General features: G+C 48.3%; 1 protein-coding gene across 7 annotated transcripts in view; it reads left to right on the top strand.

Moving 5' to 3' along the window:
- The first annotated feature begins 1,543 nt into the window (after nucleotides 1-1,543).
- The window catches only part of BICD2 (BICD cargo adaptor 2), a 100,726-nt gene continuing 79,146 nt past the window's right edge, over nucleotides 1,544-23,123 (top strand). For 4 of the 7 annotated variants that reach the window (XM_039888449.1, XM_039888446.1, XM_039888445.1 and 1 more), the window contains exon 1: nucleotides 1,547-1,908. In XM_039888449.1, the coding sequence (XP_039744383.1) occupies nucleotides 1,669-1,908 (240 nt within the window). In that variant the 5' untranslated portion in view covers nucleotides 1,547-1,668. Of the gene's footprint in view, nucleotides 1,909-23,123 lie in introns of all 7 variants that reach the window. The other 3 variants (XM_039888447.1, XR_005658542.1, XM_039888451.1) reach the window with 3 other exon arrangements.

Genomic DNA, 23,123 nt, shown 5'->3' with positions numbered 1-23,123 from the left:
AGTATCTCTCTCACTTAGGCTGAAAGATGTGCCCAGGCCTGAGGGATTCCCAGGAGTTGGGACTCTCAGTGCTAAAACCAGGACATCCCCAGGATAATTGGACATCCTTTTCCTACTTAAAATTTCACAAGTAAAATTATGACATTCTTCTCATACAAATGAAACATTAAACCACTAAAAAGAATCAGGACTCCTTGGTGAAATGGCTGATTCCAGGTCTGGGACACAGAGTACAAGATGATTGTGGAACAGCTTATGCTAGAAAGTAAGGAAGTAGTCAAAAATTATGACGTTATTTAAAGGATATGAAGCCAGTTCGGAGGAGTCTCCATGGGCTAAATTTGCTGTTTGAGCATCTAAGTAAATAATGAGAATAAAAGATTATAAACTCATTTTGTAAAATAAGAATCCACTGATTTATACTGCTAATGAGTGGAATATTTTCTCTATAATATAAAGCTAGTAAGAAGGAATGATGGAAATAGAATAGTATGGTAATTCATTTGGGCAAGAAATATCAATGAAAACTAGTGGGTTAAAAGTTTGAAGAGTGATGGGATATTTGCATAGTCTCAAAAGTGTCTTCTCATAGGATAAATGCAAAGGAGAAGCCAGTAGCGATCTGAGTAATGCAAAATACGCGCTGAGAACTCAGCATCACCTAGTGATATTCTTGCCAAAGTGCATAACCTAATCTAACCGTGGGGACACACCGATGTGTACATCTCTGTCCTGTAGATGTGTACATCACTGTCCTGTATGCCTCAGTAAAGTCAAGGTCATAAAGACAAAGAGGAAAAAAGTCTCCCAAATGGATAGTAAGGAAACATGACAGCAATGTGAGGCGTGATCCAGGGTTGGGTCCAGGAATGAAACAGCGGCTGTTGAGGGGGGCGTCAGTGTAGGCATGTCCTGAATCAGATCAGTGGACTGTACATGAAAATATCTAATTCTTAGGAAAGACGCTGGGAGCATTTGGTAATTAGTTGGGGCGAAGGCGCCCCTTCCGCTAGCGATCCTCAATCTGCGTGCTTTTGTCTGCTGCCATTTCCCTCAAAATACAGATCTGGTCAAACGTGTTTACTAGAAATGGTTGACCATTTTTCCCACTCGACACTTGCTGGGTTACTGTCCCCCAGACGTTTGGGCTCCTCACGAACCAAAGCCGGATCTCCACTCACTGTGCACAGGTGGATCCTTCCCCAGCAGCTTAGTGTACCACAAACCGCCCCCGCCTCACTGGCCCCGGGAGCGGCCACCGGAAATACTAGTACTTCCGGCTCCACGACGTGGGGGAAGGGGATTCTCGCGGGCCAATCACGGCCGGAGGGTGGGCGAGCGGGCGCGGGGCATGACGGGCCTTGTAGTCGGTACACAGGCGGGAGTACGGCACCCACAATGCCCCGGGGGGCAGCGACCGAGGAGAAGCATGGGAAGAGGCCGCCAGTCGTAGGGCCCCGGCCAATCATGGGCTGGGGCGGGTGGGCCCATGGCTCAACGGACCTTGTAGTCGCGCAGGCGGGACTACGGCACCCACAGTGCCACGCGCGGCGGGGAACGCCCTGCGGCTGCGCGGCGGCCCAGGCGCCGTCGGGCTGGGCGGTGGCTAAGTAGACGGGTTACCGGCCTGAGTCCCGGTGGAAGCGACGCGAGCCGGGCCGCGGCCACATGTCGGTACCGTCCGAGGAAGAGGAGTACGCGCGGCTGGTGATGGAGGCGCAGCCCGAGTGGCTGCGCTCCGAGGTGAAGCGACTGTCGCATGAGCTGGCTGAGACAACGCGCGAGAAGATTCAGGCGGCCGAATACGGGCTGGCGGTGCTCGAGGAGAAGCACCAGCTCAAGCTGCAGTTCGAGGAGCTCGAGGTGGACTACGAGGCCATCCGTGGCGAAATGGAGCAGCTGAAGGAGGTGAGGAGCGTGGGTGCCCACCGCCACTCCCTCTGGCGTTCCTGGCCGGCCCCCGACCCCTCATTTGGGTCGGTCGGTCCCCAGAGCCAATCTCTCATCTGGGCCAGGCCGACCCCCGGGTGGATCCCTGACCCAGGACTGTACCTACTGATCAGCCCCAGGGCGCCCAGGCTTGGGGTGAACGGCCAGCCTGGAGGCGCTACGACGGGCGGTGGGCCCGCTCAGGCCCCGCCCGGAAGAGGAGGACACGGGCCTCAGGTGTAGTGGCTGCGTGTGTACTAGATAGCCCTTGCCTTTGCGGGTCAAGGCTGCTGTGGGGCCGTGTCTGTTTCTGATGGTGGGTCTCGGGCACGGTGGGGTTGTTCTCTGCGGTGTTTGGCTTCTCGGGTGTGGGGAGATGAGGATGTGAGATGGATGCAGGGAAAAGCTAGGTCTGGTCCTGCATCACTTTCAGGCACATCACTTCCTCTCTCTGGGCACAGCTGCCTTCAGCGGTTTCAGTGTCTTCCGTGATTGTCCCGAGGCCAGGAAAAGGCTGGGACAGGGGCTCCCCTTGCATGTGCCCGTCGCTGCTGGCCGGGATCCTCCAGTGTCCCTCTCAGGCTCAGCTTTCTGACAGTACTCCTTGATTACTTTGGGATGCAGTGCTGCTTCCGCCCACTTCCTGTCCTGGCCACCCTCCCAGGCCCTTCCCTGGGACTGGTGACAGGTCCGTGTGTGTCACAGAGGGGCCCTGTGTGATTTTCATTAGGGGTTGAGGAGGGCAGATCTCCAGGATGCCTGAGAGCCTGGCAGCGAGAGAGTTGGGCAGTCTTTCCATGAAGTAGTTCTTAGTGATTTAAACATCAAATTCTTTCTCGGTCTTTCCTGACTCCCCAGCCCTGTGTGGGGGTTGGGGAGAAAGATATTGCCATCTGGGTGGAACACTCGGGTTTTGACCTAGGCCCTACTCTTGCTGATGTAGTTGTCGGCAGGGGCCTTAGTTTCTTCTTTTGCAACATTACCTATTCAAAAGTGTCGTTTTGGGGGTTCTATATTTGAAAAGGTGTCATCAGTGTGTGGCCTGTCAGTGTGCCTTTTCCTTACCTGACTCTTCCCCCATCCTGGTGGGCTGCTCTTGGACCTTGGTTTTGGGATCCACCATGCTAATTGCTTCCCCCATTGCTTACCTGGTTGCACTAACACTTCCAGTGGCCTCAGGTAGGTGCCTGGACTATTCAAAGCCTCCATGTCTCACTGGGAAGACCAGTAGAGCCCTCTTCTGAAGCGAGGAGGAGAGAATAAATAAATCCACATGGGTGCTTAAGTCCATGACTGGCAGAGTGGGTGCTCAGCATTAGCACCAGTAAGCAAGGTGGGTGAGGAGAGGCACTCGGCAGCTCACCGACCCTCGGACCTGTCATCTGTCAGGTATCGGTGCCTTGGCTGAGCCAAGGTCAGTTGGCACTGGATCTGCAAGAGGGATGGCCCCTCCTGCAAGGGCTCCATCTTGTATGGGGTGGTGGTGAGGGATACACCCACAATAGAGGGAGACTGGGAGGCTGTGAGAATATGGAGTGCGAGGATCTTCAGCCCCGTTCTGTCTCCCTGGATGGGGCTTACCACCCCCTGCCCACAGCACTCATAGTCCTCTTCTGTGTTCACAAGCCTGCATTCTTGTCTGCTGTAAGAATGGACCAGACTGATCATCACAGAGGGAACTGTTTGCCACTCAGGGACCTTTTAGTTGTTTGCTCTTTACTATCGTGGACACAAACATTTTGGCCAATGCAAGAATCTTGGCTCTTTTGTGGGGTGTGTGTGTGGAGGGTGGGTCCTGGGGAAATCAAGAGGAAGGCATGTCAGTCTCTGCAGATATTCTTCAAGCACTTGCTTGTTTAGTTTGATGTCACCTCCTGGCTCCTGCACACACTGGCTCCATGGTCTTGGACACATTCTCCCACTGTTCTGAACTTTAGTTTCCCCCATTGTGTGTGGGAAGTTTTGATAGAAGCCAGGGGCATGTGCATCAGTCTCAGTGGATGTTAGAAAGCTTGCACTAGTTCATTTACACCCATGCCAGCACAGGCTATTGTCAACCTATTTAGTTTTGGCTAATGTCATACTTGAAAATATTAACTCTTATTTTAAAAATAAAGATTTAAATAGATAGTATTGTGGGTCTTTTTTTTTCTCTTGTAGAGAGGTGAACCATTTTCATTCTTTTAAAACTATTGAATTAAAGTGGGTTCAGTTACTAACAAATTATGCTGCAAATGGGGTTGCCTGTACTTCTGCCCAGCATTTGTAGATAATACTGTCTTGGGGTGCGGGGAGCTGGATGGCCAGGCCTAGGTGAGTCGGTTTGTGCCTTTAGTTGAGGAGGGTCCCATGGTGGGCCAGTGGGAGGCAGTACTGGCTGGCTCTGCAGCCTTTCTCACATGATGAGTGTGTGTGCGCGCACATGTCCTTGTCTTGTGTCTTGCTGACACCATAGTATATGTTTGCGGAGGGTGGTACCGCCTGGCCAACTTTGCCTAATCATTTTGCTAGTGATTGAGCCTGGCTTAATAAGGGTCCTATCTGTCCTAAGTCCCACTGAGCCCCTTCCCCACCATGGTGGGGAAGAGAATCAGATGGACTTTTGTCAGCATGTGTTTACTGCCCTGAATGGCCATGGGACATCTTGCACTGTGTCCTCAGCTGCAGCTTTAAGGAAGCAGGTGTGCTGGGATGGCAACTCCTGCCTGGTGGGCTTAGACAGGTGCCATAAGTGGGTGGTCCTCATGGGTGGGGGATGTTAGGGTTGGAGGGCATGCCTCAGGCCAGGGGCCAAGGTCCTTATGCAGTCTCAGCCCCACCATCTCTTGGCTCCCAGAGAGAGTGGGAAGATGGGTCTGGACGCTCTCTCTGCCTCTGTGCCACCTCAGGATCTTGTCTGTATGGTGTTATGTACATCTTGGGGAAGCAGTGGGTGCAGTTCAGTGAGCTGTGGCATGTCAAGAGCTGGGCATGGTTCCTATCACACAGGAAGTGCTTACTTTGTAAGTGTCTCCTGGCTGCTGTCCTCAGTTCCTTCCCTCCACCTCTCTGAGGCCTGGATCCTTTCCCACAGCCACCTGGACTCTGCTCCTAGTCCTGGGGAGGTCTGGAGTGGCCTCACTGCATCTGTGAGGGCGGCCCAAGCTTGCTCACTGGGGCCTCCAGCTTGGCTCAGCCTGCTCTGCCTTCGCCATCTGAGGCTTCTAAGTCTCCTCTACCATCGTCTCTGGACTTGCCTGAGCCCAGCTCTCAATGCCCAGGTGTCCCTCCTATCCTGCAGGCTCAGTGACCACATGAAAGGCCGAGGCAGAGCTGGTGGGAACAGCTGCTCTGTCCTACTTGCTCCCTCTCTTCCATTCCTCTTATAACCTCCTCTCCTATAGGATGGGGAGACCGAGGTAGGGATGAGTGGGAGTGATTAGGAAAGCCCAGTGGCTCAGAAAGGGAAGGGGTCTTTGGCACCAGGATATTTGCCGGATTCATGGCCATGAGCCAGTTTAATCTGATGGAGGAGGATGATGTGAGGGCTGCCCCTCGGCCTCACTTCTAAAGCTGAACTCCTGCTGTAGCCTCCTTAGGCCCCACTGACTTCTACAGCCCTCACACCAACCCTCGGGTCTCCAATTTCTTATGTCCATTGTACAGCTGGGGAAACTGAGATGCAGATAAGCTATATTTCACTGAGGGCTGTGAGCCCAGGCAGCCTCTCTTGAGAGGGCAGGCACCTGCTAAGGAGGGATGGGTAATTGGAGGCCTCTGTGTGAGGCCCAGCCTCTTCAAGTGTTTGCTTCCAGGCAGGAAGAGTCCTGATTTTGGTCAAGCCTGTAGGGCTTCTCTTGCTCCTCTGATACCAGCCTAGCACTTGAGCACAGAACCATTGTGCCCTGGGAGGCTCTGGTAGTCCCAGGGCCTTTCGGAGTTGAGGTGCGCAGTGTTCTGTTGTTAGCATGAAGAGGCCTGACTTGGGATGGAAGCTGGGGTCCAGGGAATCCTGGAGGTGCTAAGGTAGCCCTGCCCCCAGGGGTCGACAGCCAGGAGAGGCAGCTATAGGTGCCCAGAAGCGATGACCCCAGGGCCTGCTGTGGGCACTCCCCTCTGTCCCATGGGCATAGTGTGTGTTGGGTGGGGGTTGTGAATCAATATTAAGGACTCTTCTACTTTTAAAACGCTGGAGACTGCTGCATCACCTGAGTTGTTTCCTTCCATGGGCCTGAGGGACAAGCAGCTGCACCTCAACATCCCTGGGGCATGGCCTTAGATTCAGAGCTGGCATATTGTGACAGAGCTTTCCTGCAAGTAGGATGGGAGGGAGGCCAGGTCCAAGAGCCTGTGGCCTGAAAGCGGCACTGCTTGGGCAGGCAAGATACTGCATGTGCTGTCTAGGGCTGTGGTTTCCACACTGATTTCAGGGAGGGATTGGACCCAGCCTGGGCCCTGAGTTGCTGTGTGGCCCTAAACAAGAGGCTCTGCCTGTTGGGGCCAGGATGGCTTACTGTGGCGCAGGTCACTGCAAGGGTCAGTGCATCTGGGGCCCGTGGGCAGGCAGTGGCTGTGGCTTCTGGGTCTGAGCAGCCGCCTTCAAGAAAGCCATGGCTAGGTCAACGTGGGTTTCAGCTGTCCCTCTCCCATCACTTCCTGTGAAGATCAGCTTCTCAGTCAGACATGTTTCTTAACATCAGTATACTGAGTGAAGGACCACTACACACATTGGAGCGAAAGAAAAATTTGGATTCTTCTTAGTGAGGTGGAGGCTGGCCAGGACTCTGCAGTCTCTGATAAGTGAGGCTCTCCCAGGCCTTGTGTTTTCCAGTGTTAAGAATGCTGCTCCTCGAGACATCCCCCAGAGCAGAGGGCCCAGTGTGGCTGCCCATCCTGGGCATTAAATCCTGCTGTCCTGACTGGGCTCTGCCATGCCAAATGGACTGAAAGATGTGGCTGCAGGGGCAGGGTGGGCCTTGGAGTGGAGCAGATAGTTCGGGCTCAGGCAAGTGATGGCATTGAGAAGAATTAGTGCCCAGCTTCTTTTTTAGAGTTTAACATGTTTAAAAATTGTCCATTCATTTTAGGAACATCAGAAAGTACAATTTGAGCAGTGTCTGTCTTTGTAGCAATTATGAAGATGATGACAAGCATGGGAATAATTGGATATTTCTACTTGCTGGCTTTTTTCTTCCTGTGTATGTATGTGAGATAAGATACCACAAAAAATAGCAAGTGCTTTGAGCATCTGTAATACTTAAATACAGAGTTTGGTGTTACCCTCTGAGTTGCAGAAAAACAGGTTTCACTGAAGCAGATAAAGACTGGGAAGTTTCCATGGGTTTGGAAGGCTCTGTGCACTTCCAATCTGTTGTATCATGTGAAATTGTTGTGATTTGCATTTCACAGGTTTGCTTTTTAAAAGGTAGTTTTTATGCATTGTTCCCCTCCTCAAAAGCCTCCTTCACCTTTTAGGGGAAGTTTTAAGCATAACTAGAGCAGAGAATAGCATGGTTGACCTGTGTGTTCTCTTGCCTGCTCCAGCAGCTCCAGCTCTGGCAGCCTCTCTCTTTGTTACTTCCTTTGTACGTGCATTGGTGTGTTGTGCTGAGAAGATAAGAACTCTTTTTTTTATATAAAACATAATCATAGGTGAATCTTCACACCTAACAAAGTTAACGATGATTCCTTAATGCTGTCTCCTATCCAGTCATTGTTCAGATTTCTTGCCTTTGGCTCATAAATGTACCTTTCTGGTTACTCTGTTTGCATCAGGAGCCAAGTAGGGTCTGCTTGGTGTACTTGGCTGAGAGTCTCGCTGCTGTACAGACAGAGCTGTGTACCTGTCCTGTGGTTGCCCATCCTGCCTTCCTGCTGGGAACCTAGAGCTCCTCTCCCTAGCTCTGTGCAGGCCTGGCACCCCATTTTTATCTTAAGTTTTTCTTTTTTAAAAAATTGATCAGAGTGATGCCTTCAGCTGATGCATGGCCTGGCTCTTGCGTTGCTGGGTTGACATTGCCCATCTAGTTCATTACACCTTTATTTGCCCGTACTGTGCCTGCTGGGGTTCGTGGTCACCATTAAGTATGTCCCGATTGTGATGCCGAGACGCTCCCAGCTCTCTCTGACCCAGGAGGGAGGAGCTGTCCTTGTCTCCGTTCTGTAGGTGGGGATGCTGGGGTTCAAAGAGTGAGGGCTGATGGCCCATGCTGTGTGCTAGCAACATTTGACATGACCCTGAGTGGTCCCCTCCCTTGGCCTTGGTTTTGTTGTTTTAGGTTAGTGCATCCATGAAGCTCTGGCAGTGGACCAGTTTTTCCCTCAGTGATGGCGTCAGGGTGGACTGGGACCCCATTCTACAGGCTCTTAACGTTTGCTGCCTAGGATTCCCTGGGTGCTAGCCCCGCTTCTTCCCGCCCCCTCATACCCTGTCCTACATACACTGTAGTGGTCCAAGTTTTCCCACCAGCCTGAGGGTATTCACTGGGTATTGTAGAACTGTGACCTGGGGTGGTTAGAGTGGACACTGGCCCCTAGAAGGGGATGTGCCAGTTGGGCTGTTTACAGTCGTGAAACCAAAGCCACTCCTGTCACCTCATCACCTGGTACAGATTCTGGGATTGTGGATGTTCAACCAAGTCAGGGAGGGCAGACTACTGTTGCAGCATTTGAGCAAGTCTGCATTCTCACCAGCACCTAGTGTTGTTGACTTTGTCATTGTGGCCAGTATGGTGAGGGAGAAATGGTGTTTTATCGGATTTGATTTATTTCTTCTATGAAGCAGTCAGTTCTGCTATAACACTTGTTGTGTAACTGTGGATTTATTCCAGAACGGATGATATTTGAGGGAACAGTGTGAACATAATGAGATTTTAGAATTTGTTTATGCGTGATTTTTGTCTCCAGATTACACATGAACACAGAACTTGCCCCCAGCGACCCATCCACTTGTATCTGGTGCCACTTTCCATTCTGTTTAAGAAGGCCCACTTTCCCCACCAGAGACACCTCGCCCATCAGCAAACCTCAGGGCTTTGCAAAGTTAGAGTGCCATGTGTTACAGCAATTATGTCTTTTTAAATTACTTAACGTGTAATACTGTGCTACCTATTTTAATTTTAAAAAATAAGTTGCTTTAGAAAAGTTTTAGATTTACAGAGAAATTGTGAAACAGAGAGTTCCTATGTACCCCCTGCATTGTTTTCTCCTGTCACTAACATCTTCGATTAGTGTGGCACATTTTGTTAGTTGATGAGCCAAGTGTTGATGCGTCTTTATTAACTAAAGCCCATACTTCATTCAGATTTCCTTAGTTTTTACCTGCTGTCTTTTTTCTGTTCTGGAACCCCATCCAGGATCCCACATGACAGTCACATCTTAGGCTCTTAATTGTAACAATTTCTCAGACTTCCATTGTTTTTGGTGACTTTGACAGCTTTGAGGAGTTCTTGTCAGGTATTTTGTTGAATGTCCTTCATTTGGAATTTGTCTGATATTTTTTCTCATAGGGTGGGGTAATTGTTTTGGGGAGGAAGACTGCAAAGGTGAAGTACTGTTCTCCTCACATCCTCTCAGGGGTCAGTGACTTTCCCTGTTGATATTGCCTTTGATCCCCTGACTGAAGTACTTGTCAGTGTCTCTCCTATGAAGGTGCTCTTTCCCCCTTTTCAAACTGTGTGGCCCTACCTAAGAGTCATGCTCCCTTCCTTAAGGGGGGAGCATCTACATGTATTATTTGGAATTTTTCTGCATGGAAGACTTGTCTTTTCCTTCCTTCCTTCCTTCCTTCCTGCCTGCCTGCTCTCCTCCCTCCTCCTCTCCTCCTTTCTCTCTCTCTCTCTCTCTCTCTTTCTCCATACATCCATCCATTCATTTATATTGGTATGAACTCATGAGTGATTTTTATATTTAGGTTATGATTTAATACTGCTTTATTTTGTTGCTCAACTTGTTGCAGATTAGGTCCCTGGCAGCTCTTTTATTTGGCTCCTGTGTCCCTTTGAGCTACCTGTCATTGTGATTTACTTCTCTTCCTTCCTTCTTCTCTTCCTTCCCTTCGTTCCCTTCGTTCCCTTCCTTTCCTTTCTTTCCTTCCTTTCCTTCCTTTCCTTAGCATTTATTTACTTTCCAGTACTAATGGATGCTCCAGGCCTATCCTGTCAAAACAGTCCTGGAATTACCCATTTCTCCAAGGAGCCATGGAGTGTCACTGCTTCTAAGGTCCTCTCAGGCAATAGAGCCAGGAGGTAAATGTGTGTATCTAGCCTATGTACACACACAGATATAAACATTTCTAGGTGTAGCCACCTGTATGTATATTAAGAGAAACATGAGTTCCCAGCTCTGATCCATTACCGTGTGGATCGTTCCTACCACCTTCCCTTGCTATCTGTAACATCATCTCTCTAGCAGTGAGACACCTGGCTCCCCCATCAGCCACTGTTCCGTGATTGTTCTGTTCCAGCACTTCAGTATAGTATCTGCACTGTTGACCTGAACCCCCTTGGAAAACAGTTTATCAACTAGAGTATAGTCTTATGTGCAGTTCTTTTTGCTTTGGTCTTATATGCTTTACTTATTTCCAAATAAGTTATTTAAACAAGCACCTTACTACTCATCCCCTTCAGTGAGGTAGTTTCATTTATTTGTAATACAGTTAGATTGTTTTACCACATTCTACATTCCATCCTGGGATCTATTGACCTCCTAAATGATTTTAAAAATTTGCATACATTAAGAGTCATTCTTTGAGCTACAAAGTTATCTGGTTTTGACTTGCGCAATGTCATTTATCTACCATTAAAGTATTATATAGAATTGTTTTAGTAAAAAAGATGTGCTTTACCTATCCAACACTCTCTTGCCATGAACCCCTGACAACCACTGATCTTTTACTTTCTCCATAGTTTTTCCCTTTTCTAGAATGTCACATAATTGGACTCATACAGTATGTAGCCATTTCACACACTGGCTTCTTTGACTTAGCATTATGTGTTTAAGATTTATCTGTGTCTTTATGTGTTTGGATAGCCCTTTTTTTTTTGTTTTAAATCACAGAATATTTTGTTGTCTAGTTGTACCACAGTTTTATTTCTTCAAACTAGGAATCTTGGTCACTTCCAGTTTGGGGCATTATTAATAAAACTGCTGCAAATATCCATGTGCAAGTGTTTGAATGGACATAAGTTTTCATTCCATTTGGGTAAATACCAAGGGGTGTGATTGCTGGATTGTAGGGTTAAAAGTATGTTTAGTTTATAAGAAACTACCAGCTGCCTTCCAGAGGGGCTGCACCATTTTGCATTCCTAGCTGCAGTGAATGAGAGTTCCTGTTGCTCTACATCTTTGACAGCATTTGGCATTGTCAGTGTTTTGGGTTTTAGCCATTCTAATAAGTGTGTAGTGATATCTCATTGTGGTTTTAATTTGCATTTGCCCCGTTTTATGTTTATTTTCATATGTTTATTTGCCATCTTTATATCATCTTTGGTGAAGTGTCCTGATTTTTTGCTCATTTTAAAGTTGAACTGTTTTCTTATTGTGAGTTTTAAGAGTTCTTTATTTTGGATACAAGTCTTACTTTGCAAATAATTTCTCTCAGTCTGTGGCTTTTCTATTCATTCTTTTAACAGTGCCTTTCACAAAGCAGAGTTTTTAATTTTAATGCCATTATGCTTTTATGGATCATGCTTCTGGTTTAGATCAGCACCAAACATAAGGTTGCATAGATTCTTTTTCTATGTTTTTATTTAGAAGTTTTATAGTTTTGCATTTTATGTTTAGGTCTTTGGTTCATTTAGAGTAGTTTTTGAGAAAGGTACAAGGTCTATGTCTAGATGTAGGGTTTTTTTTTTTTTTTGTATTTTCTTTTTTGCATGTCGTTCCAGCACCGTTTATTGTAGGGAGTATACTTTCTCTATGAAATTACTTTTGTTCCTTTGTCAAAGATCAGTTGGCTGTATGTGTGTGGGTCTGCTACTAGCCCTTTAACTCCATTTTCCGTCTCACTGATCTATGCAATTATCCTTTTGCCAGTACCCTGCTGTCTTGATTGTGTGTATTGGCTTTATTAAGTTTCTATTTTTTGTGTGTCACTGACAAATCTTTCTCTTGAGCCTTGTGGTTTTTGTTCTGTGACAGTATACTTCATTGGGGTCTGCAGCCCGGGTCTTCAGCCCTTGGACTGCGGAGTTGGTTCTGGTCACCATCAATTAATGATGGTCCCCCTTTTTTTTTAATCTTGAAAAAAAGTAATAGGATGCACATGGTTAGAAAGAAAAATCACTAATGTAGTTGGTCTGATTCTTTGATAGAGGATGAGTGTGAGGCTTCTCTCTGTCTCTATCCATGTCTTTGTGCCCTTGTCTGTTAAGGTGGTCCACAGGACCTTCCATTTGGGTTCAGCTCAGTTCGGGTGGACTTAATTCTTGGTTAACCACCTGCAATCTGTTAACTTACTACCTTGTGCATTTGACCCTGGGAGCAGTTAGAGGAGGGGTGCAGTGGCAGCTACTGGTCAGAACTGGGATGGAGTTCCTCTCAGGTGTTTACCAGCTGCTTGCTCGATGGGCAGGGCTGGCTGCTAGGATTTCAGATGCCTCCGCTGTCATTTCAGGTGCCCACCACCCTCCAGGAGTGCCTTTCCTGCCTGCTACCACCCCCAAGTCTGACCCTTTCTTGGGTGCTAGGGCCAGATTCCACCCAAGATGCCTGCCTGATCTCTCCCCACACCTGCTCCTCCTCTTCCCCAGCTTCAGGACAGCTCTGCAGGAACCCACTGGATTAATGGTTGCTCCATGTGGTACATACCTCTTTTCCCCCATACTTTCTTGGTATTATTGTCTCACCTCCACTGTGGCATTCCCATGCTGACTGAAATCTGAAATGCCTCTGTGTTTTCAGGACCCAGATGGGGCAGCGATGCTCAGAGAGTAAGTGCACCTTGGCCAAAGGTGCAGGGTGGTGGGTCAGGTCCTGAGATTGTACTCTTCCTTGGCTGTGGTTTGCATGGTGGCTGCTGCAGCGTGAAACAGTGTTGGTGCTGTTGTGATTAGGCTGTGAAATGGCACCAGGCCGTCTCTACAGATGGCATCCCGGGTGAGTCAGAAGTGGTGGGTCCTGGGCCTTTGTGCCCTTGCTGTGATGAAGTGGACCGTGTGTGTATGTTTGCGTGTGTCACAGATAGCACAGGAAATATCCCATAGGCCTCACCCCTCTTGGCATCTTCCAGGTGTGCTGGGTGGAGGGTGGAGGCTGGGAGACCAGACATCTGGTTATAGTTCAGGGTCCTGGCTGTCCCTTCCTGAGCCTCAGCTTCACATCTCCTTTCATAGTCAGTGTTGTAGGTCACTCAAGGTGTGGGAGCTCCTCATGGCATGTGGTAATCAGTCCCTCAGGGTACCCAGGACTGATCCTGCCAGGATGTGTGAGACCGAATGCCCCATGTGGGGGACACTCGTTCCCTGAAACCTTTTCCCCTACCCTGGCTGTAACTGCTGACAGGCCTTTCCACCTTCTAGACCTTCTCTGAGCACGTGTGAGCAGCCATGCCTGCCTCTCCACAGGCTCCACTCTCTTGCTCCACTATTGTTTCCAAGGCCGCAGAGTTCTGGGTACTTGAAGGGGACACAGCCTATGTTAAGAGTCTCTGGGCACTAGCTGACTGTGACGTTTGCTGGGTGTCCCTTCCTAAAATGGGTGTAAAACTTGAGGAAATGTGCTGAGATTAGAGATGAAGTGAGAAAACCTGGCTACTCCAACCTGGCTGCTCTTCTGGTGTTTCCAACCTAATGTAGTCCCATCCTCTGAGGCTTGGGACAGATGGGAGCTGGACAGCTGCCTCTCCTGCCCTAACTACAGGCCATTGAAGGAGGGTTGTGTAAGGCAGCCAGCTGTTGTGGAAGATGGCTTGTTCCTAGGCCCCAGGATTGGCCTCTGTGTCCTTGAGCAGCGGAACCAGAGTCTGTGGAGACCGCCGCCAGCTACAGGGCTCAGCTGGCCAAAAGCCTGTCTGCTGACACTGAGGCAATTAGGGTGTAATCTTTTCTAAATGGTGCCCAATTCTGGCTAAATCCCTCCTGCCCAAGAGTGGATCCCAGTTTTCTAAAAGTAGCTTAGTGTTTGGACGCTGCCCAAGGCAGCTGGAGTGAGCAGTTGGTGATGGGATGAACATGGGTGGGGGGATGTTGACAACTACTACAGCCTGTTCTTCCGATCCCCACAGCCAGCGTATAGGTATTCTGAAGGAAAACTGAGGCCAGAAACAATACAGTGGGAAGAGTGGGCTGGTGGATGACACAGGTCACATTTGTGCCCCTATGTAGTGCTTACAGGGGTCCTATTGGGCCTGGGATCGATGTGGGCCCTCAGCATGGTGGTCTGATGGATAAGGGTTGTTTGCCAGGCAACGTGTGGCAGACGTGCCCACAGCCTCCATCCTGCCCCACATTCCCAGAAGGAGCCTGCCTTCTCCTGCAGGGACCCAAGCAACCTTCTCCAGCTCTTCCCTGCCCCGCTGCCAGGTGAGGTTGTTGGGGCTCCTTGAGGTCCAGCTCCACTCTGCCCCACTCGTTCCCCAGCATACCCCACCCCTCTCAGGACACCCCAGATCTGGATACCACTTTGTTACAAGAAAAAAAAGTGGTTTTGGGAGTGAGAAGCCATGTGGTGCCTATAGGGTAAATCATCTGACCTCACTGAGCCTGTTTGCTCACCTGTGAAATGGATGTAGTGAACGTTTCACAGGTGAGCAAACTTTGCAGGGCTGTTGTGAAGATCAGATGAGATCACACTCACCTCTGTCTCCTTGGAGTAGTAGCCAAGCCCTTCTCATGCTGCCTTCAAACATGATCACCTTTTTGCTCAGGAAACACCCTCTGAGCAAGCAAGGAGGGAGTGGGTCTGGGGTCTTTCTTAGAGCCCCCCACCCAGGTGGGAGTGGTTGGGAGGAGCTGATAGTGGGTGTTAGGCTGAGGTCTCTCATGTAGTGCTTACAGAGGTCCTTTTGGGCGGTTGGCGGATCCCTACCCAGAGAACCTGGGTGGGGAACAGGTCTCTGGTTTCTCAGCTGACTTGTGTTCCACTGGAAGCACCTGCAAGAGCCAATGTGATAATTGAATTTCCTGTAGGCCAGGATCACCTGGTGAGCTTTCAGGACTTTCAAAGCACCTGCCACACCCAGATGGATCAAATCAGTCTCAAGGTGGGACTCCGAGGCTGGAGTGTTTATGTTTCTGGAAGGACCCCAATGGAGAGACAAGTTTGGAAGCCCCATCCTGTCCCTGCAGCTTGGGATCTGAACCCCCCTGCCCACATGGGCTGAGTGTCACTCTGCATTTGTCTCCATAGTTGCAGTATTTATCTTCATCTCTTTGCCTGGGTCCACACTGGGGGCCCAGGAATGCCCCCATGCCCTGTCCACATGCTGGTGGTAGGGCTGGCTTCTGTGCCTGCATCTCCCTCCTGGCCAGGTCGGGGCCACCAGCTGCCCTGGGCCTCGAGAGAACCTTTCTCTGGAGGTGTGTGTGAGCCAAGGGCAGACCCAGGTAGAGGGGTGAGACTGAGGCCATTGCGCCTCTGGATCCCTGTGGATATGTCTCCTGCTGGCTGAGGGGAACAGTAAAGAAGAAATACCTGTAGCACCTAGCCCCCAGAACCTGTAGCTCCCCAGCCTCCCCAGCAGATCTGGAGAGACAACTTTCTATTCACTGGACCTGCTCTCCCCATCCACCCAGTTGTGATGTAGGCCTATCACCACCCCCTGCAGTTTCTCCACGTTCTCCCTGTCCTCTAGTTTGCCCACAGGTATTTACCAAACACTTCTCACTTGCCAGGTGTGGGCTTGCTACTTCAGCAGGCACCCTATTGAGACGGCACAGACTTGGTGCCAGGCATGGGATGTCCGGGTGTACTGGTGAGAAGCCACCATGTGAGAAGCCATCCTGGCCCACACTGTGTATCTGTGCCTTGCCTCCCCCTAGCTCCACTCTCTGTGTCTGTGAACCGAAATGGTAGAGTGCTTGCCCTAGGGTGGTGTTGGACTGAGGGCATTCTACAGAGAAAGTCCTAGGGTAGCCTCTGGCACTTTGCTTGCCTGCCCCTGCTGTTTCCATGGCAGACCCCTTAACCCCTGGTGACACCTTGGCTCTGAGATATGGCCCAATGAGGACCCTCCCGCCACAGTGATGTCCCTCCCAGAGGCTCCAGGAAGCTGCACCTGCAGCTCTTGATGGCCAGTCCTAGGCTCACCTAGAAGACCCTAGCCGCCCACCTGTCAGGATTTGTGAGATTCAATGTGAGGACGAGCTGATTTCCTCTTCTAGCAGCAGGCTACATTGTTCATGGCCGCCTCTGATCTTGAGGTATGGATGCTTTCAGAGTGACTTTGGCTTCTGCCCAGATGATTCGGTCTTGTAAGCAGCACTCATTTTAAAACTGGGACATAATTTACTTATAGGAAGATGCAGAGTTGTTGTGCTCCTGTAGGTGACCCTTGTTGAGGGTCACCCTCACATGACTTCCAGCTTCAACTCCTACCCCCAGGCAGCCCTGAAGCCTTACTGCAGTGATCAGGTTCTGTTCTAGACTTCCATGTTGATGGCTATGCCCAGGCTGCCTTTGTATCTGGCTACCCTGACAGGCATTGGAGTTTTGTGTGCTGGTGGTTTTTCTCTGAACATTATGCCTTTGTGGTGATGTCTGAGTCACCAACACCTCCTCCCTTTGGTGGACCTAAGGGTCACCTGTGTCTGGCCCTTTGTAGCACAGCACTGTGAACAGCCATGTGTGAGGCTCTGCGGACCTGCACTTTCACCTTTTTCGGTGATTCCCATGAGGTGAGCCCATCTCTCCTTGTTCAAGATGGACATATAGTCAGCCACCCTGGTCCCCTGGCAAAAAAGCCAGCCCCTCCTTGGGCTCTGCCCCTTTAGTTACCTATTTCCTGGGCGTGGTGGGGCTTAGTACCTAGAGGGAGATATTTTCCATAAATTGTGTGCAGTAGGGCTGGGGTCCAGCATGACGGGCCTCAGCCAGGTCTGAGGATTATCAGGCACTGCCCCAGTAAGCAAAAGCATTCCAATTTCCAGGTCCCAGGCCCCGAGACCAGGAAGGGCTGACTGGCACGTGTGCCAGCACCCGAGAATGGACATTTCTGGCTCCCGATGTGATTCTGAGGCTCAGGCAGCTGAGCAATGGGGATGTGGGTCCAGTCCTGGTTCTGCCTTTCAACCTCTTCTGCCTCTTTCTTGTCTTTTTCTGACGGTCCCACCAAGAAATGATATGGAGTTCAGTTTTTTACCTGAGAAAGGAGATCCCTTCCGGGAGAGAAGCTAATGGGCTCATGTTGGTGCAGACTGTGAAGTGCACAGTCCTGGGTTATGGCCTGCCCTTCCAGGCCTCTCCCAGCTGTTTCATTTCCTCCCTGGACTCCATCCAGCATGGAAGGGTACAGAGGGCCTGGCAGGGGCCTGGGGACAGGAAGCAGAGCTGAACCTGCTGAGGCTGTAGGCTGGGCCTTGGAGCCACTCCGTTTTTGGGTGCCATGGAGCCTTCTGTGATGCCTTCCTCAGGACGGCTGCCCTGGGTGCATCCTTTTTGATTGTGGGCTCCAGACATTCTTATGCCCCTCTCCCCTGACCTGTCTGAGCAGGTGCCATGTAGGAGTTTGTTTTTTCTCTAGTTGCCAGCAAGGCTGTGTGCCTATGTGAGTGATGGGAAGCATATGGTCTAGAGTGGACCTGCAGTCCATCTCTTGTCCCTCATTTTGACTGGACCTTGCATTCTTATATCAGGCTTTTGTTGAAGTGCATTTATGGGAAGTTGATCTTGTCTTCGATGCCTTCTGTTTCTTCAGTATGGATTGATTCAGCTCCTTGTTGTATATCGAGACCAGGGTTACATTGGTTTGGGTTTCATTGATCTTTTAGCTATAATTACATGCAGGAAGACATAGACTTTAAGTGCATGTGCGCACCAGGCCTGAGCACATATGCCGTTCTGCTGCTGCTGCTTTCTTATTGCCAGGCTCTGATCGTCTCATCTCCTAGTGTTCTGCATTTGGATAACATTTCAGATACTGCATCCTTTTTAGTGGTTTGTGTCTGTTTCAGTATTGTTTCAGAAATCATTTTATTTGTTTACTTTTCATTGAGATATAATTTACTGTTTTTTAAACTTTTTAATAGTTTTGAAAATTGTCATATTGTGGTTTTTTTATTAAAATGAGCTATTTTTTGGATGATAAGATACAGAAACTACACAAATTATAATTGTATAGCTTGATGGCCCCACATAGCCCCATAGATGTGGCATGTTGTCAGCATTCCAGCTGCTGGTCCCTGACTCTGTCCAGGGGTATTGGTTCTGGCTTTGCCTCACAGATTTTTTCCGTTTTCGACTTATTGTAGGCAGTTCCATTTGTGTTTTGTGTGTTCACTAAGCGTTTTGTGTTGTGAAGCCGCTGTTGCTTGGATTTGCACATTGTTGGCATTTGTCATTGGTAGGGTTCTTGTGGACTCACCATGCTTCTTTACCCAGGTTTGGGCTGTCAGACTCCATGCCACTGTGAACATGCATGTGGATGGTACTTAGAGTGGGGCAGGTGGGTGAGTGGAGGGTAGGCAGTTTCCAGGGTAGTTGTATCAGCAGTGTAGATATTTCTGGCTCTCAGCTTCCTCCCCACCTACACTGGCATTTTCCTTGTTAAATTAAGGCCTTTCTGATCTGTGAGTCCTTGCTGTTCTGGAGATGATTTGCATTTCCCCATTTAGAGACCTTCTTGTGAAGAGCCTATTAGCCAGCTTTTCTGTGGGGTGTCTGCCTTTTCCTTACTTGACATGTTAGAGTTCTTTATGTACTGTAGATATGGATCCTCCTGCTCTCCTTCTGACACTGGTGCAATAAAGGGAGCCAGCATGAGAGGTCTGGACAGCCTAGAGTTCCAGATGCGCCTCTGTCCAAAATAGCTTGGCCTCTTGGAGCCTTAGTTTCTTTGTCCATAAAATGGGAGTGAATTCCAAGAACTTTGAAATAGATATCAAGTGAAATTATATTATATAATTACATAATTATTATATATTATATATATTATATATTACATAATTATATATAATTATATAATTACAGAGAATTATAAGAGTGCTAGCTATTGTTACTAATATTTTTTTAAATGGGAAACCTCTCACCCATTATGATGGCTAAAATCAAAAGAGAGACGAAAAACAAGTCTTGGCTATAATGTGGAGAAATCAAAACTCACACTTTGTTGGTAGAATGAAAAATGGTATAGCTGCTTTGGCAAATAGTCTGGTTCCTCAAAGTGTTAAACATAGCGTTACCATAAGACTCAACTGTTTGCTCCTGTGTATATACCTAAGGGAATTGAAAACAATGTTCACACAAAAACTTATACATAAAGTGTTCACAACAGCATTATTTATATAACAGCCCCAAAGTCGAAACCACCCACATGTCTATTAATGGATGGATAAATAAAATGTAGTCTATTCATAAATTAGGATAGTGTTTGGTAATAAGAGGTAAAGTGCTGGTACATGCTACAATGTAGATGAACCTTGAAATCGTTATATTCAATGAAAGAAGCCAGAGATGATAATATATTGTGAGGTTCCCTTTATATGAAATGTCCTGAATAGGCAAATCCATAGAACCTGAAAATACATTGGTGATTTTTATGGTCTGGGGAAGGAGAACTAGGGAGTGACTGGTAACGGGGACAAGGGTCTTTTTTCTGGGGTGATGAAAATGTGGAAGGTTGCACAACACTAAATATACTAAAAAACACTGTACTGGATACATTAAAAGGGTGAATATTACAGTACATGAATTATGTCTTTAAATTTTGTCAGGGGAGAGTCTTTTTGCTTGCTAAAGAGGATTCGGGTAGCTTCTTTAAGCCTTACAGCTGTGGTACCCATGTGTGAGCTCCACGGGACAACTTAGGTACCTTCTCCTCTTCCTCAGGTTCAGCCTTTCTTGTTAGTGTAATTATCATTTTCTTTGAGTAAGTCTTGTGTTTCTAGTTAAAGTAGTATTCAAGGGTTAAGGTTTTTTGATGTCACGATTATAAATGTAATTGCTGTTTTTTATTATGTATTCCTAACCTAACAATTTGGTAGAATTAGAGATCTATAAATGATCTTTTTTGAGGTGTTTTTTAGTGCATTTTTTAGAGAAAATCATCACCTGCAAACAATATGGAATTAATTTAAACTTCTGTTTCCTCTGGTCTCTGTGAAGTGTGGTAGGAGGTTCTCTTGCCTTGTCCTTTTAAGGGGAGTAACACCAGTGCTTGTCCATTATTTATTAATTTATTCTGTTGTTTGTTAATGTTTGCTGTCATTTAAAGTCTGTGTAGGTGGATTTACTATAGCTATAGATGCTCTTTTTATAACACTAAGAAAGAAAATTACCACATCCATTTTTCTGAAGCTTCACTTGAGAAGTGAGGCCAGGTCGTAGTGAATGCATCCTAGTGCAGATGACATTCTTACTTTTTAAACATTATTTTGTGGTTCAACTTCTGACACGCTCACTATACTGTATGGTTTACTCACTGTGCTTATCTATCCTGATCCCCGGCAGGTACCTGATCAGTGTTTTTTAAATTAAAATGAATAGGTTCCTCTGGTTTTGTGTTCCTGGGGCATGTGAATGATTTTCAAGGTGGCCTGTTACTTCTGTTTGCTGAGGACTTGTCCAGGGCTTTTCATGCAGTCGTCTTGGGTGTCTAAGCGCCCTTCTTTGAAGGGAGAATTTTTGGAGCTTCTGTAGGAGTTCTGGTATGTCCATTGAGCCTATGGTGACTGCCCTCTCTCCCCTTCCACTGTCCTGTCTTCTGCTGTGAGTGGACGTGGCAGTAGACAGAGAAGCTCTGGGTTTCAGCCCTGGTCCTGCCATAGCGAGAGCCTGCCTGCCCAGGATGTCGAGGCAGAGTGTGGGGCACTGGCCTCTGGATCCCTGGTTTAGTGACATGTGCGTAGCACAGACTGTCAGCCTTGATGAACACAGTTTCTTTTTATTGTTAATGTGTGTTTTTAGTATAGTCCCGCCCTCAGCAGAGTACCCTTTTGGCAGCGAGTCCCAGGTTCTGATATGAGATGTTTTTATTTTTTGTTTATTCGATTTCCTGTTGTTTTGTCTTGTATGCTCTTTTTGATACATTATTGAAAATTTCAATTTCCATCTGCATGCTTATATATTTTTCAGTAGCTTTTTTTTTTGGAAGGAGTTTTAGATGTACAGAAAACTTTTAAATACATTTAAAAATTTTTGTTCTATGGGGGGTTGCATAACATGGGTGGAATTTCTTCCTTTTTTATAGTACTGTGATGTCAGTCCATCCCACTGTGATACCATTTCCATAGGGAAACAGTCTGTCTTGAAAAGAAGGTTGTGCCCTTTATCCTGCTATTGTATCTTCTTTATGTTGATGCTAATTCTGATTTGTTTGTATATTGTTAAATGATTGTGATTGCTAAATGCCAGATCTCTAGGTAACACATTGGTGCCTATCTACCATTGTTAAGTATTTTGTGCTAGGCTGTTTGGGCCAGTGAATTCGTGTTGATAGGTTTAATCAACCTTTGGCAGTGACTTTAATTTAATGCTATAAAATCTCTATCTCGAAGTAATATCATTGAGTTTAAAGCTGTATTCACTTCACAGGCCTGAGCCCCCTCTTGAGTTTGATGTGTCTTCTGTGGAAATGGGGTTTAACAGGGCTGACAGGGTCTTGCAGAGGGAGCTGGCCACACAGAAACACGTGTGTGTCCCCATGTCACAGGTACCCCCTCTCTTCTTTCTAGTCCTCAGAGTTGCCAGGTCTCCCTTTGATGCTAGTGAGTGGTGAAGCCTTGTGGCTTCTCTGTACCAGTTTTGGGCGGAGAATCCATCACTCGATCAATATCTATTGAGCACACACTGTGGCAGGCCAGCGTGGAGCTTGAGTTGCTCTTTCCTCTTGCCTACCTGTCTCCCTATTCATCCCCATGCCAGGGAGGGTAGGGAGGTGGGCGCCCAAGGCTGCTTTCTCCGCCCTCAGGTCAGAAGTAGTCAGTTACAGCTGCAGCCAGTTAGGTGGGGCTGGCAGTAGATCCAGTAGGCACAAAAGTACCAGCAGATAATAACTATGGGAAGTGAGAGCTGAGAGGAGCCCTCCCTCCCTAAGCACTAACTGCCTTGTGGTGCAGCTCTGTCCCAGGCTGGTGCCCTGCCCCTTGGGGTTCCTGGTGGACATTTGTTTTTAGGAGCAGCTCCCTAGGGCAGGGTTCTGGTAGGGACACCACTTGGAACTGGGAAAGTGGCACTGGATGCTTCAGGGGCTTCTCACTCTGATTGGGGGAGAGAGAGGCTGTGGTGCTGATGGTCACTGATGACTGAGCCAAAGGGGCTGTGATTCTGGTCATTCGGTGGTTCTCCAGGATGCCAAACTTTGAGGTCCCAGCTGGGACAGAATTAGGTCCTAGGGCCTGACAGTGTCTGCTGTCCTTGCACCAGCAGCACCCATCCGAGGCCAGGCATGCAGTATGCACTGGTAAAGGCTGAAGACCATGAAAGCTACCCAGTAAGGTCCTGATGAAACTAACTAGCTGGTGGAGTTTCACTAAGCCTGCATAGGAAGATGGGTGTGGGGTAGTACGTTAGGAGCCTCCCAGACCCTGCTTGCAGATCAGGCAAGGAGCCTGGCAGAATTGTAGGACAGGCAGCTGGCAGTTCTGGAATTCCTGGGCTGCCTCTCCCCAGTGCAGGCTGGTGGTCCCTTCAAGGGCCTTGTGGGACCTGCTATAGGTGAGTGGGGCTGGATCAGCCCAAGAATTGCAACAAAGGAGTTGAGAATTTCAAATCCCAGCTTCATACCTCGTGGAAATACTGAAGCCAGCACTCCTAGCTTGGCCTGTGTTGTGCTTGCTGCTTCAGATGCCACATTGCTGGGGTCAGGATTGGGGCTTGGTCTCAGTCTCCCCATGCAGAACTCCTTTCTAGGTCCAGCACAGGTGTGTCAGACTAAGAGTTAGCCTCTGTAAGCTGAGACTGATGACCTGTGCCCATTGCAGAGATGCCCACACAGTTTTCTTGATGGGAGTGGACAGCAAGACCACTGCAAAACAGACACACTGCCCTGTTGGGGCTGAAGGGTCTGGCCCACATGGGTTGTTTTTCAAGCCCTAGCACTCCTCATAAATGAGCTTGATGTG

This window comes from Pteropus medius, unplaced genomic scaffold (genome assembly GCF_902729225.1).
Source record: "Pteropus medius unplaced genomic scaffold, Ma_sr-lr_union100, whole genome shotgun sequence".
NCBI lineage: Eukaryota > Metazoa > Chordata > Mammalia > Chiroptera > Pteropodidae > Pteropus > Pteropus medius.
The sequence above is the reverse complement of the archived record's forward strand: the minus strand, read 5'-3'. Positions and strand labels throughout refer to the sequence as shown.